Source organism: Podarcis raffonei, chromosome 1, assembly GCF_027172205.1.
Source record: "Podarcis raffonei isolate rPodRaf1 chromosome 1, rPodRaf1.pri, whole genome shotgun sequence".
Classification (NCBI taxonomy): domain Eukaryota; kingdom Metazoa; phylum Chordata; class Lepidosauria; order Squamata; family Lacertidae; genus Podarcis; species Podarcis raffonei.
The window spans coordinates 16988662-17001144 of record NC_070602.1 but is presented as its reverse complement, the minus strand read 5'-3'; the positions used below and the strand labels follow the sequence as shown (position 1 = coordinate 17001144).

General features: G+C 45.6%; 1 protein-coding gene across 3 annotated transcripts in view; it reads right to left on the bottom strand.

The window, feature by feature from the left end:
- Positions 1-5210: 5210 nt before the first annotated feature.
- BEGAIN (brain enriched guanylate kinase associated) overlaps positions 5211-12483 on the bottom strand; it is a 153488-nt gene continuing 146215 nt past the window's right edge. For 2 of the 3 annotated variants that reach the window (XM_053373337.1, XM_053373520.1), the window contains 2 exons: positions 10945-11028; positions 5211-7425 (listed from right to left, as the gene is read on the bottom strand). In XM_053373337.1, the coding sequence (XP_053229312.1) occupies positions 6052-7425; positions 10945-11028 (1458 nt within the window). In that variant the 3' untranslated portion in view covers positions 5211-6051. The remainder of the gene's footprint in view (positions 7426-10944; positions 11029-12483) is intronic. The other variant, XM_053373425.1, reaches the window with a different exon arrangement.

The following is a 12483-nucleotide window of genomic DNA, read 5'->3' as shown; positions in this document are numbered from 1 at the left end:
AACCTTTCCCTGGCTGGACAGCCCTTTCTCCATGGCTGTGTCAGTTGCTGGCAGAATCCGTCAGTGGGCGTTTTCTGAACTTCTTCCAACATAAAAACTCTTTGACCCCAAGTCTCCTCCTAGCCTCCCTGCGCGGAAGTCTCCTGCGCAGAGTGGGCGTGCCCAACGGAGGTCCTGGGCTCTCCCCGCTGGTCTCTGTGGAAGAGTCTTGGAGCCCTCTCTCCGCAGTCCCCCCTTGCTTCCTGGTGTCCCTCCTATTTCCTTCCTCAAAGCAAGTTTGCTCTCTCTCCCTGCTGGTCCCTTCTCCTGCATCGTTAGGGAGCCTTACCTCCACTCTAGGCTCCGATGGCAGTTCCCTGACATCATGCTAGTAAGTTGTTTCAGTACAAGTAATTACCATGCCTCACCTCCTTCCAGGGAGGGTTTTTTGGAAACCAGTTCTTATGAGCAGTAGTGTAGGGTCAAATTCAGATGTGCAGGGTCTCTTCTTGACAATCACTGCCATGCCCCTTTCTCAGATTTTATACTATCTAAGATTACATAAGAATAAGAATTAGGAGTGCATTGCAACCATCAATGCAGCCCACTTCGTGTTGCCTTTCAGCTTGATCTACTCTCTTCTGTGCACATAGAAACATAGCATTACATAATTGCAGAGGTGGAAGGGACACTGAGGGTCATCCAGTCCAACCCCCTGGAATACAGAAATCCCAATTAAAGTATCCATGACAGATGGCCATCCATCCTCTGCTCAAAAACCTCCAAGGAAGGAGAGTCCACCATCTTCCGAGTGTGTCTGCTCAGCTCTTACTATCAGAAAGTTACATACATAGGCAAATGACTTGGAGTGCTCTAATATCTTATTTCAGAGTGATTTCCATGAAGTCCCAATGTACGTAACAGAACTTGTACATCATCCTCTTGAAACAGAAGCATATTGTGTTTTCACTGTTTCTAAATGCTTAGCTTTGGAGCCTACAGAACAAGTCCTCCTTGGAGGTCTTCCTGCATGGCCTCTCCAGAATGACCCTAGGAGGCAATCCTCGTGACTCACTGATCGGCTGTGATTGGCTTTTGGTGCAGGCTTCCTCAACCTCGGCTCTCCAGATGTTTTGAGACTACAAATCCCATCATCCCTGACCACTGGTCCTGCTAGCTAGGGATCATGGGCGTTGTAGGCCAAAAACATCTGGAGGGCTGCAGGTTGAGGAAGCCTGTTTTAGTGGCTAAACCCCCCTCCCCTTTCACGCTGATTGGGCAGCTGTAGGATGACGGATAAAGTAACCCTGTTGCAGAAATCATAATGGGCCTTTTTACAAAATCCACCATCAAATAACATCAAGGCATTAGGCAGTATTCAACTCCCCCCCCCACCAGAGAAGACCCACTGAAATTAATGCAGCTAAGTTAGTCATAGCCATTGATTTTAATGGGTCTACTCTGAGTTAGTGGAATACAACTTAATATATAATGTCAGGCGTAAAGGGACAGCATGTCACATGCTGTATTTGAATTAATTTGCTTGAATTTAATGCTTGATAATAGGGACGCGGGTGGCGCTGTGGGTAAAAGCCTCAGCGCCTAGGGCTTGCCGATCGAAAGGTCGGCGGTTCGAATCCCCGCGGCGGGGTGCACTCCCGTTGCTCGGTCCCAGCGCCTGCCAACCTAGCAGTTCAAAAGCACCCCCGGGTGCAAGTAGATAAATAGGGACCGCTTACTGGCGGGAAGGTAAACGGCGTTTCCGTGTGCTGCGCTGGCTTGCCAGATGCAGCTTTGTCACGCTGGCCACGTGACCCGGAAGTGTCTCCGGACAGCACTGGCCCCCGGCCTCTTAAGTGAGATGGGCGCACAACCCCAGAGTCTGTCAAGACTGGCCTGTACGGGCAGGGGTACCTTTACCTTTACCTTTAATGCTTGATAATGGGTCAGAAAATGTTCCTCTTCCCCAGATTTAAGGATCCTCCAAGTGTAATCTTGTGTGCAATATGGGCAGGTTTTCTTTTTGTGAGGACGGAGTCACTATGGAAGCTGCTGATTAGCTGGCCTAGGAGACTGGAGAGAAAACTTGGCATGTATGGGTGATGTATAGCTAACCTTTTGGAGACCATGAAAAGTATATTAATCTCACAGAAGTGAATTTCCCCCCACCCACTTCCAATCAGATGCGTCTTAACTTCTTTGAAACTTGTTTTTTGGCATGAAATAACTTACTGCGCCGAATGACTGCTCAGAGCCTGCAGGTGCCTTGGGAATTGCAGCCAATCTGAAGATTTATTGATCTGGGAATAAAATATTGACCTAGACAAACTCAAAGTTAATTCTAATCTGTCAGGTTCTTTAAGCAGGAGGCTTTCAAAGGCAAAAAGGGCAGTTACAAACCGAACTGTAGGGAATATTGGATAAAATCCTTGGCTTGATGGAACTGCAAGTCTAGTCAAACTGTCCTCAAGCGGCTGTGCTCCTGGATTTGGCTGGTACAGGATTGATGCCGTAGGAGAAGCTGTAGCTGGAGAATCTTCGGGGTGATGAGGACACATAACCAAAGCACATTTTAAGTAGAAAATTTTATATATCCTAAAGTTGTGTAAAATGGGGCCTTCCACATCCATCCTTCCACCATGAGACTGTACATACAAGGTAGATGCTCATTTGCTTTCTGTTCTTTCTCCCCCTGTCCTTTTGGATTGTCCTGTCCATCTTGCACAATGAATTCTACAGTGGTACTTCGGGTTAAGAACTTAATTCATTCCGGAGGTCTGTTCTTAACCTGAAACTGTTCTTAACCTGAGGTACCACTTTAGCTAATGGGGCCTCCCACTGCCACCACAGCGCGATTTCTGTTCTCATCCTGAAGCAAAGTTATTAACCCGAGGTACTATTTCTGGGTTAGCAGAGTCTGTAACCTGAAGTGTCTGTAACCTGAGGTACCACTGTATTTGGAGACAAAGGCAGACTTTTTTCACTCTTTCCACACTGCCAGAACTGGGCACACCACTAGGCAGAGTAAGATGAATATTTCAGGCAACAGAAGCTAAAACAGGGCAGGCAGTGAGCAGAAGCGAGGTATTGGAAGACAGGGGTTTTTTTTGTCCCCCTAAGCTACCTTCTCCAATGGTGGAGGATGGTATCCCACTGCTGGTGTTGACCAAAGATACAGCTGCCAGTCTGGTTAGCTTTGGTGCACTGAATTGGATGGGGGGGGGGGAGAAGGAGGGCATGCTGTCTTTCACTTTATATCTGTCTAGTCCAGTATCGTCTGCTCTGATTTCCTCAGCTTTTTTGAACACGTGAAGCTAGAGATTGAACCTAGGATTTTGTGCGTGCAAAACATGTGTTCTCTGGTGAAGTTACGCGCCCTCCCTTAAGACCAGCTAAGCACAGAAAGTCTTGTTTCAAAGTGTGAAGTGCTTCTTCTTGAAACAGACTAAGAGACAGTGGTGCATAAAATGCGCTATTGACCTAATTTATTTAGCTTATGATAAAGACTCTCCTCCCTGAAAGAGAGGGGAGTGGTTGTGGGCGGGAGCCCGAGCACCGCCCAGCAGGGGGCGTCACCCCCTGCCTCCAGCTCACCTGGCTGGCGCTCACGCCTCCCCCGATGGCCACCCAACCAGGTGCCGCGGAGGGGGTGTGTTCAGCAGCCTTTTGCTGCAGCGCCAGTCTCTCCCTGGCCTCATTCCTCTCCTCGTCCTTGGCTCGGGTGGCGGTTAGGCATTGGAATAATGTGTTGTGTGTCGAAGTGCTAGGTGTGGCCATCGCCTATGCCTTCAATTTTTAGGGGTATTCCGTTAAAGGAATCTGGCGGTCGTGTATTCTGTCTGATGCCTGCTTGGCGGGAGGCCATGGTACGACCCTCGGTGACAGCAGGGGTGAGCCTATAGTTGGATTAGCATCAACAGGCTCCACCTACTGGTGAATAAACCCACTTGTTTCGATCCAATGCCTAAGCCAATACCCTTTTCATTGCTGTAATCAATAAAGTTGTGGCCTTTTCTAGCCCATCAACCTTATATCACTTGTCCTTGTGTCTTCATTTCACTTCGTGGGGGTCGGGTCATCGAACCACAACCTTATTGTGCTGGAGCCAGAACACATAGGCTGCCCTTGGATTGAGCAGGCCGTAAAGAGGTAGGTGGACCAGTGATCAGATGTAATTTGGGAAGAGCAAATGTTCCAATTCAGATTTCTCATTTGTCCAACATAAAGCTGAGGTCTCCACATTTCCTCATCGTTTTGCAACTTTTAAAAAACTCAGCATTTAAGTGCAAATTTCTCTTATTCGCTTCCTCCCCCAAAAGCAAATTTCCCATATATAGTGCATTTTTGTATGTTTTCATTAATACAGTGGTACCTTGGAAGTCGAACGGAATCCGTTCCGGAAGTCCGTTCAACTTCCAAAATGTTTGGATACTAAGGCGTGGCTTCTGATTGGCTGCAGGAAGCTGCTGCAGCCAATCAGAAGCCACGGAAGCCCCATCAGACGTTCAGCTTCCAAAAATAGTTCGCAAATTCGGAAAAGTCACTTCCGGGTTTGTGGCGTTTGGGAGTCAAGACGTTTGAGAACTAAGCTGTTCAAAAACCAAGGTATGACTGTATATGCACTGCACACTTTACCATAGTATTTGCATTTTTCTACACATTACTTGGTTGGAGAACTGCAATACAAAATTCAGAGATGTGCAAATTTCTTGGGATGGCTGTGTTTCAGTTCACATCTTGTTCCAGAACTTGAATAAAATATGGGGGGGGGCAGGTAAGCCCCACTTACATAATTGATTGCATGATGGGACACACCCAGACCATTTGAACAGCATTGCCCATTTACTTTGGAGGGGCCCAATTTTATGGGGTGGGGCGAAGGGATTTTATCCCCAGGAGTTGGCTCCTGTGTTCCGGAAAATGTGAATGAGGTCGGTTCACCTTTAAATGCAAATGGAATTGTCTCCCCCGTACTTAGTTGTGACTCCCTCTTAATTGCTCATCTTGATTTGAATCTTTGGGCAGAACCAAAGGTAGAATGGGGGAGTCCATAGGGATAATGAATCAAACTCCTCCTCCATCGCTAGATGCAGTATTTGTAACTTCACATGACTATAAACATTACATCGGTACCAAATTGACCCTGCTGAACACAATACTCATTAACAGCATTCTCTTAGAACATCTTTTAATGACCAAAAAATAAAAAATCAAATAAAAAAATCAAAACATTTCCACTGGTGTCTTTTATTAAGTAATGCAAAATACAGTACTAATTATGACACTCCATGCATTTGAAACAATATAAATGCAAGCCTACAGAAAAATAAGTGACAAAGAAACCCTCAATTAATTTTGAGGTAGTGTACAGGGCAGAAAAGTAGAAACACAATGGGACAGACCAACCAAAATATCTGTATCATTTTGTGCATTTGTCCCCCCCCCCAATTGTTCTTACTCCGAAATACATCTGTATTAAAGAACTTAGTGGGTCATTTTTGTTTCCATTGCATTTTTAAAAATATACTTCTTTATAACATCACCATTCTTGTACATCCTGCACCACACACAACCCAAACTTTTAAAGAACCATACAGAGATTTGATTTGTCCTTGTGATAAGGATTCTATCTTTCTCTCGCCCCCCCGCCCTCCTCTCTTTTTAAACCCTTCTCCTCCAAGAATTCAGGCACATGTGGCCTCATGCACAAAAAATAAATAAGAAACCTACTTGAAGGGGACAAAAAAGTGTCACTCGAAGCGCTTGAGAGTACTAAGGACAGTCTAATAAATACTGATTTGTTTATAAAAATATCTCAGGATATAAAAGTGGGCAAAGGGTTGGTATCCAAGATGGAAAAGTCATCGTGTGAAAAGTGCCGCTTAATGTTTTTTTTTTCCTTTTTAAATAATCAGATTTGGGTTTTCCCCATCCCTTTAAAACAGTACTATTGTGAATATGAATATATAATTTGTAATACTGTTGCTCAGCAGCCTACCGTATGCTAGAAGTATCAAATGTCACCTTTTGTCATTGTGATGTTTGTCTCCTTATTGCAACTTTGGAAGATGTTTAATTGAGGAGGGTTCCGTACAATTGTGCTTTCGTGAGGCTGTCCTTCCGACTCAAGCCTGTACTTCCAGTCCGTTGAAACTGTTGCTGCTTGCTATGGAGGCTCGAATGGCTTCCTTGCTCAATGGAAGACTGGTGGATCTCTGAAGCCTCCATAGAACTCTGGTTGAGGGACTCTGCTGAGCTGTTCGGACTGACGTCAACGTATTCTCTTTTCAACACCGGGCTTCCGTCAATGCTTTTACTACTGCACACCTGGACTGTGATCCTTTCGTTCATTTTGTCTCTCGGCTCTTTCGTTTTGTAAGAGGAGGACAGCTTGTCCTGTTTGCAGCTAGTGCTGATGTCAATGTTCAGGCCACTGTCGGTCCTCAGGAAGCAAGAATCCACAAGCCTGCTCTGACAGATGTCGTCTCCCTCTGAGAAGCTATCGCCTTTGTAACTGGCGTAAATGGGACTCGACCGGCTGTCGGCTTTCTTGATGGGGCTTCTGTAGTACTGCTCCGAGAAACTGCAGGGCGAAAGCCTGCCACTGTTCCTGTAAGAATACGCACCGATATCCTCAACGCTCAGCTGCCTCCAACGTCCCGGGAGGTCCTCTTCGGACAAGTTGGTGTTCCTGCACTCACTGTGCATCTTCTGCGATGCTAAAGCTTGTTGGGTAGTTATGGCCGAGAAATGATAAGGCTCACTTGCATAAGGCGACATAGTCCTAGTGAAGGTCGGGGAGTTGTTGTCGTCAGCCAGCTCCATGTGCTGGATGGACTTAGACTTTGCAAACCTCGGGCTCCCCTGGTGGTCATAACCTGAAGATGGCTTTCTTTCAAACATCTCATCCCGGCTGCTCAGGTAGATTGCTTGCTGAGAGGCGGTCAGCGTGCTAGCCTGGGCGTTCTCCTTCTCCTCGGACGTCACACTGAAGCTGGAGTAGGAGCTAGAAGTTGGCAGAGAGGTAACGTATTCTGGGAAAGCTTCGTGGGAGAAGCTGGAATGGAAGCCATCTTCTTCGACGGTGCTGTCCGTGGAATTCTGGGACCTCAGGAACCCAACATCTTTGACTTGCATGTCAACACTCTGCCTCCTCTCCCTGCGTCTTTCATCAGGGCAGTAAAGAGCTGTATCGCTGCAGTAGATGTCGGACTTGTATTGAGGCCTTTGGGCAAGCTTTCCGACAGAGTCCTGGAAGGCGAGATCTCTGTTCGATGAGCTTGACAAGTGCAAAGAAAGGCTGTTGGGGTCAGGCTTTTCCAGGACCTTAGCAATGACGCAAGTCGGTATGTTGTCTGCAAAGGATGTATGACACAGAGGTACTGAGAGGCTGCATCCGTGCTTCTCCAGGTGGATGCTGACGCGTTCCTGAAATTCAGATGGCAGCTGTAATAAACAGGAGGTGGGAGGAGAAAGCTGGGTGAAATGTGGTCAAATCAGGAGCTCACTAAGGCAGCAATAGCCAGCATGGCGCTGTTCAGATGTGGAGTAGAATTCCCATCATCTCTGACCATTGGTCATGCTATCTGGGGCTAATGGGAGTTGTAGTCCACAACATATGGAGGACACCAGGTTGGCGACTACTGTCTTAAGGCATCGTTTGTGACCCAGAAGCCCTAGCTTCTGAAGGCCACAAATCTGACATCTTTTTTTTTTTTTAAGGAAGGATGGAAACAATATAGTTGCATTCATCAGCTAAATATTAATTCAGGCACACAAACATGGTTAATTGCACTGCCTAGTTAAGGATTTTAGCTGCTTACTGAATTATTATCAGTAATTTGCAATATTTTAACATATCTGCCCTCCCTTGCTTCCCCTCTTCTGAACTCATACACTCTGCTGAGCCTTCACTGTTGAACACAGAAATGCACTTGCAAATTGTCAACCCAGAATTGCAAGCTTCTGTTTTCACTTGTTTTCGTTGTGAATGTAAAGCTTGTAGCTCTCATGCTTTGGAACAACACCCCAAGGACACAATTGCACTCAATTTTTTATAAGTGTCGGACTCAGCAATGGCCCCGACTACGGTGTGGGGAAGAAGGCAGGGAGGATAAGCACGCACATTGCTTGTGGGTTTATGGCGTTACAGTAGCGGATTTTGTGGCATCCCTGCACAACAAAATGCCGAAAGTAGCTTTCAGGTTTGTTGCCATGACAAATATTTGCAAGAGAGGAACTGTCCATGGCAGCAGGCTTTACTTTTTTAAACTGAAGTGTTTTGCAGGAGCAATGCGCTGATCTTAATTTGAGTTTTAGGAAAGCACTCATCTTGCCAGGAAGCCACTGCTAGTGTTAAGGCGCCAAATTCATTGCAGGGGGTGTGTTAAACTACACACAGTGCTTTTCTCTCACTCTCGAAAAACAGGTGTCGGTACTCACCATGAAGTTGTTACAGTCTGTGCCATACTTTTTAACAACAACAAAAAGAGGTGCCAGAACTGTGTACCATTGAGTACCCCCTGGAAAAAAAGCACTGACTACACATTAGTTTAACACTAATGTGTGTGTGTGTTAAATCACACAATTGTGCTGGTTGCCCTTGAGTGGAAAATCTTTCTTTCACAAACAGCCAGCGTGGGTTCCCAGTCAAGATTCAGATATTGGTACATGTGAGGTGAGAGTTTAACCATTTTCTACCAAATGCAACCCTGAGATGGGGGGGCACCTGCTATTTTCATGGAGGGGGGAGTTCTCAATGGGTGCTTTGCTCCCTATGCAAATAATAAATGTGAGGTGCCTGATCCAGTTTCAGACTGCAGCAGGGGACCAAGAGTTGATGCCACCATTAGCACACAGCTGTTGTCAGAGTCCTGATCCATATCAGCCCCCCCAATCCATGCACAATCCTATTCAGTGAAGTATCTATAGGGTAGGACAGGTGCAATGGACCCCACCTTTGAAAGTAGTGGTGGGCTTGTGGCTACAAGGCCCTAGCCTTCTGCTGCCTTCTCCTCTTGTTCAGTTCCTTTCTCTGGACCAGAGCTTTCTGAACTTTCCATGTTGGGGACACACTTTTTAGACATGCATCATTTCGTGACACAGTAAATCAGTTTTCCTAGCAAACAGGAGGTTAAACTAACCCCTTTCCAGTCCCGGGAATGTGCATGGGGAGCGTTTGCATGACACACCTACACACCGCAGCCGACACACTCATGTGTTGCGACACACAGTTCAGAAAGCCCTGCTCTGGACCCTGAACTCCTGACTCCTGGACCTGTGGTTGCTATTAAGTCTGTATCACTGCTAGCTTGAATGAAGACCTTACTCTGAAGTAAGCGCTGCTGTGTTCTGGGATGGAAGCCTGACAATAAGTACAATAGAACTGTACATGCTACATCAGACTTAAGGTCCATGGAATTCAGCATAAACAGCCAACTAGACACCACCAGGAAGTTCACAAGAAAGATCATGATTACTATGGCCATCCCATTCAGGGAGAGAATGTTGGGTGGGGTTGAACTTAATTTCTTTTGGTCCAACAAGCATCACTGGGCTTGTTGGACCCTCTTTAGTCTTCCAGTTCAGCCTTGCAGTCCTTGAGTTATGAAAAGACTTCCTTTACTTCCACCCTATCCTTGCTGCCTTGCCACCCAATAATTCCAATCCCAGGAATCCCCTTCATAATAATAATAATAATAATAATAATAATAATAATAATAATAATGTGGGAGGTGAAGGCAACACGGCATTTGGGATATGGTTAAAAGAGTTCTGAAAAGAGGAATTTTAATAAGGAGGGGGTATGACTAGAATAATATTATGTCAAAGTATATAAGGTGGTGTAAAGGTTCAAGATATGGGAAATTAGAAACATAATAACTGGAAATATATAATTTTAAACAAGTTTGGAAAAAGGGTTTGCTGAATTGGACGGAATAAAGAGGAATACAAAAAAGGGGGATGTGAGGAGGTCAGGAAAGAGGGATATGGATTTTTGAAATTTAAAAAGTGGAATTTTTCTTCTTTCTTTTTTCTTATCTTTTTTTTGTTGTTAAGTGTGTATTTTTTGTTCGTTGTTGATGTTTTCGTTTTGTTTTATGTGATATATGTTTTGTAAAACCTTAATAAATATTTTATAAATAATAATAATAATAATAATAATAATAATAATAATAATAATAATTTATTTGTACCCCGCCCATCTGGCTGGGTCTCCCAAGCCAATGTCACACATTAAAAACTTCTCTGAACAGGGCTGCCTTCAGATGTCTTCTAAATGTCAGGTAGTTGTTTATCTCTTTGACATCTGATGGGAGGGCGTTCCTCAGGGCGGGTGCCACTACCGAGAAGGCCCTCTGCCTGGTTCCCTGTAGCTTTGCTTCTCACAATGAGGGAACCACCAGAAGGCCCTCGGCACTGGACCTCAGCGTCCGGGCAGAACGATGGGGGTGGAGACGCTCCTTCAGGTATACTGGGCCGAGGCCGTTTAGGGCTTTAAAGGTCAACACCAACACTTTGAATTGTGCTCAGAAACGTACTGGGAGCCAATGCAGATCTCTCAGGACTGGTGTTATGTGGTCCCAGCGGCTGCCCCCAGTTACCAGTCTAGCTGCCGCATTCTGGATTAGTTGTAGTTTCCGGGTCACCTTCAAAGGTAGCCCCATGTAGAGCACATTGCAGGAGACCAAGCGGGAGATAACTAGAGCATGCACCACTCTGGTGAGACAGTCGGTGGGCAGGTAGGGTCTCAGCCTGTGTACCAGATGTATGCAGGACTTTTAATGAGTGGTACACCATATCCCGTGGACTACGGTTCATATGTTACCCTCCACTGATACTGCGGTTGCCTTGTCATTCTTTGCTCCTGCCCGCCCTCTCCCTTCCATTGCTCTTGAGGAGTAGAAGCAAGTCACAGCAGCAGCTGCTTGAGTGATTTTCAGAGATGCATTTAGTTTACATTACCTCGGAAAGCTTATGCGCCCTGTCGTAATTCTTGCTACACTGGAGCAGCTGAGCAGCTAAGTTGCAATCCTTCCTATAGAGCTCCTGTAAAAATAAAAATAAAAATGATATGGAAACAGAGATATAAACATTGAACAGCCTGATTCCTATAGCCGGCAATGAAATGCATGTATCTATAGATGTAATACCCCATGTATTAGGAAATACACTTATGGGCTTATAGTTCAATATAGTGCACATGGAATGGTAGAAAACTATTTTCAGGAACCTTGTGGTCTGAGGATGCATTATAGTCCAGAGAGCTTCACTGGACTGCTGTGTGTGCTTTCGGGCTTCCCCATTTTAACCTGGCAACTGACAGACACATCCTTCCTTGTCCATGTGGGCGGGAACAAACAAGGATGACATCAAGGGGTTTATTGTCATCATGACCAAGTGCAATGGTTGCCATGGCTATCTAGTAGCCTTGTTTATTTTCGTGATTCGATGCAGTGTTGTAAAACATGCCAGCCACCCACTATTACCATGCACAGCAATTTCAGTTTCCAAAACGAGAACGGAAAACAAAACACTATGCATTACTTTGCTACAACACTACTCAACTTATTTGATAAAAAAACACACACACCACACAAAACAAAATAATTTGTTTTCTCCAGAGGCTCCTATTTTCCTCCTTTAATGCTTTGGGGGAAAATGAAAGCCGCACTGATTGAAGGTCGTTTGGACACACACAAGTCTGCTATCACAGAAAATAGGGGCAAACTGGGTTCATGACCACTTTCCTTTTCTCTTCTGGACCAGAAGAGGGTGGTCTGTGGCAGTGCTACAGAATCCAGCGGCTTACAAAGATGGCACTGGTGCCCGAACCTCACTAACACTCTGCAGCAAAGCAGCAAGGATGCTGCTGTTGGGAGGGTGGTTCCATGACACCGTCCCAACATGCTGGTGACTCCCCTTATCGGCAGCTCTCTCAAAATTATGAATAGGTGACAATATGGAAACGAGATAGGCTCCCATGGTAACAGGTAGTCTATAGTCTCAGCATCTATTTGGCTGGCATGACCACCCAAACCCCTATCTCAGGGGCAGCCAACGAGGTGCCCTCCACATGCTTTGGACTACAACTCCCATGTCAGTCCCAGCCAGCCAGCATGGCTAGTGGTCAGGAATGATACTGTTATCTCTTCTTTACTCTCCACTGCCCATCTGAATATTTTGTTAAATAAATTCCAGACACTGAATTCCAGATCTTCAGGGGCCCTAGTTGGGGGTTGAAAGAATATGTGATGGAGGGAATAGAAAAAATCAGGGGTGATCAAGCTATCAATCAATTCTGGTCATGAGGACTATATAGAGTGCTGTTGCATGCAAGTCTTGCTTGGGGGCTTGCCATGGCCACTGTGAGGACAGGCTGATGGAGTAAACAGGTCTTTGGGCTGATCCAGTTGAGTTTTTCTTCTTTATTTTGCTTTTGTGTTTTAGACTCCAGTTCCCACCGTCCCTGACCACTGGCCATGCTGGTTGGGGCTGATGGGA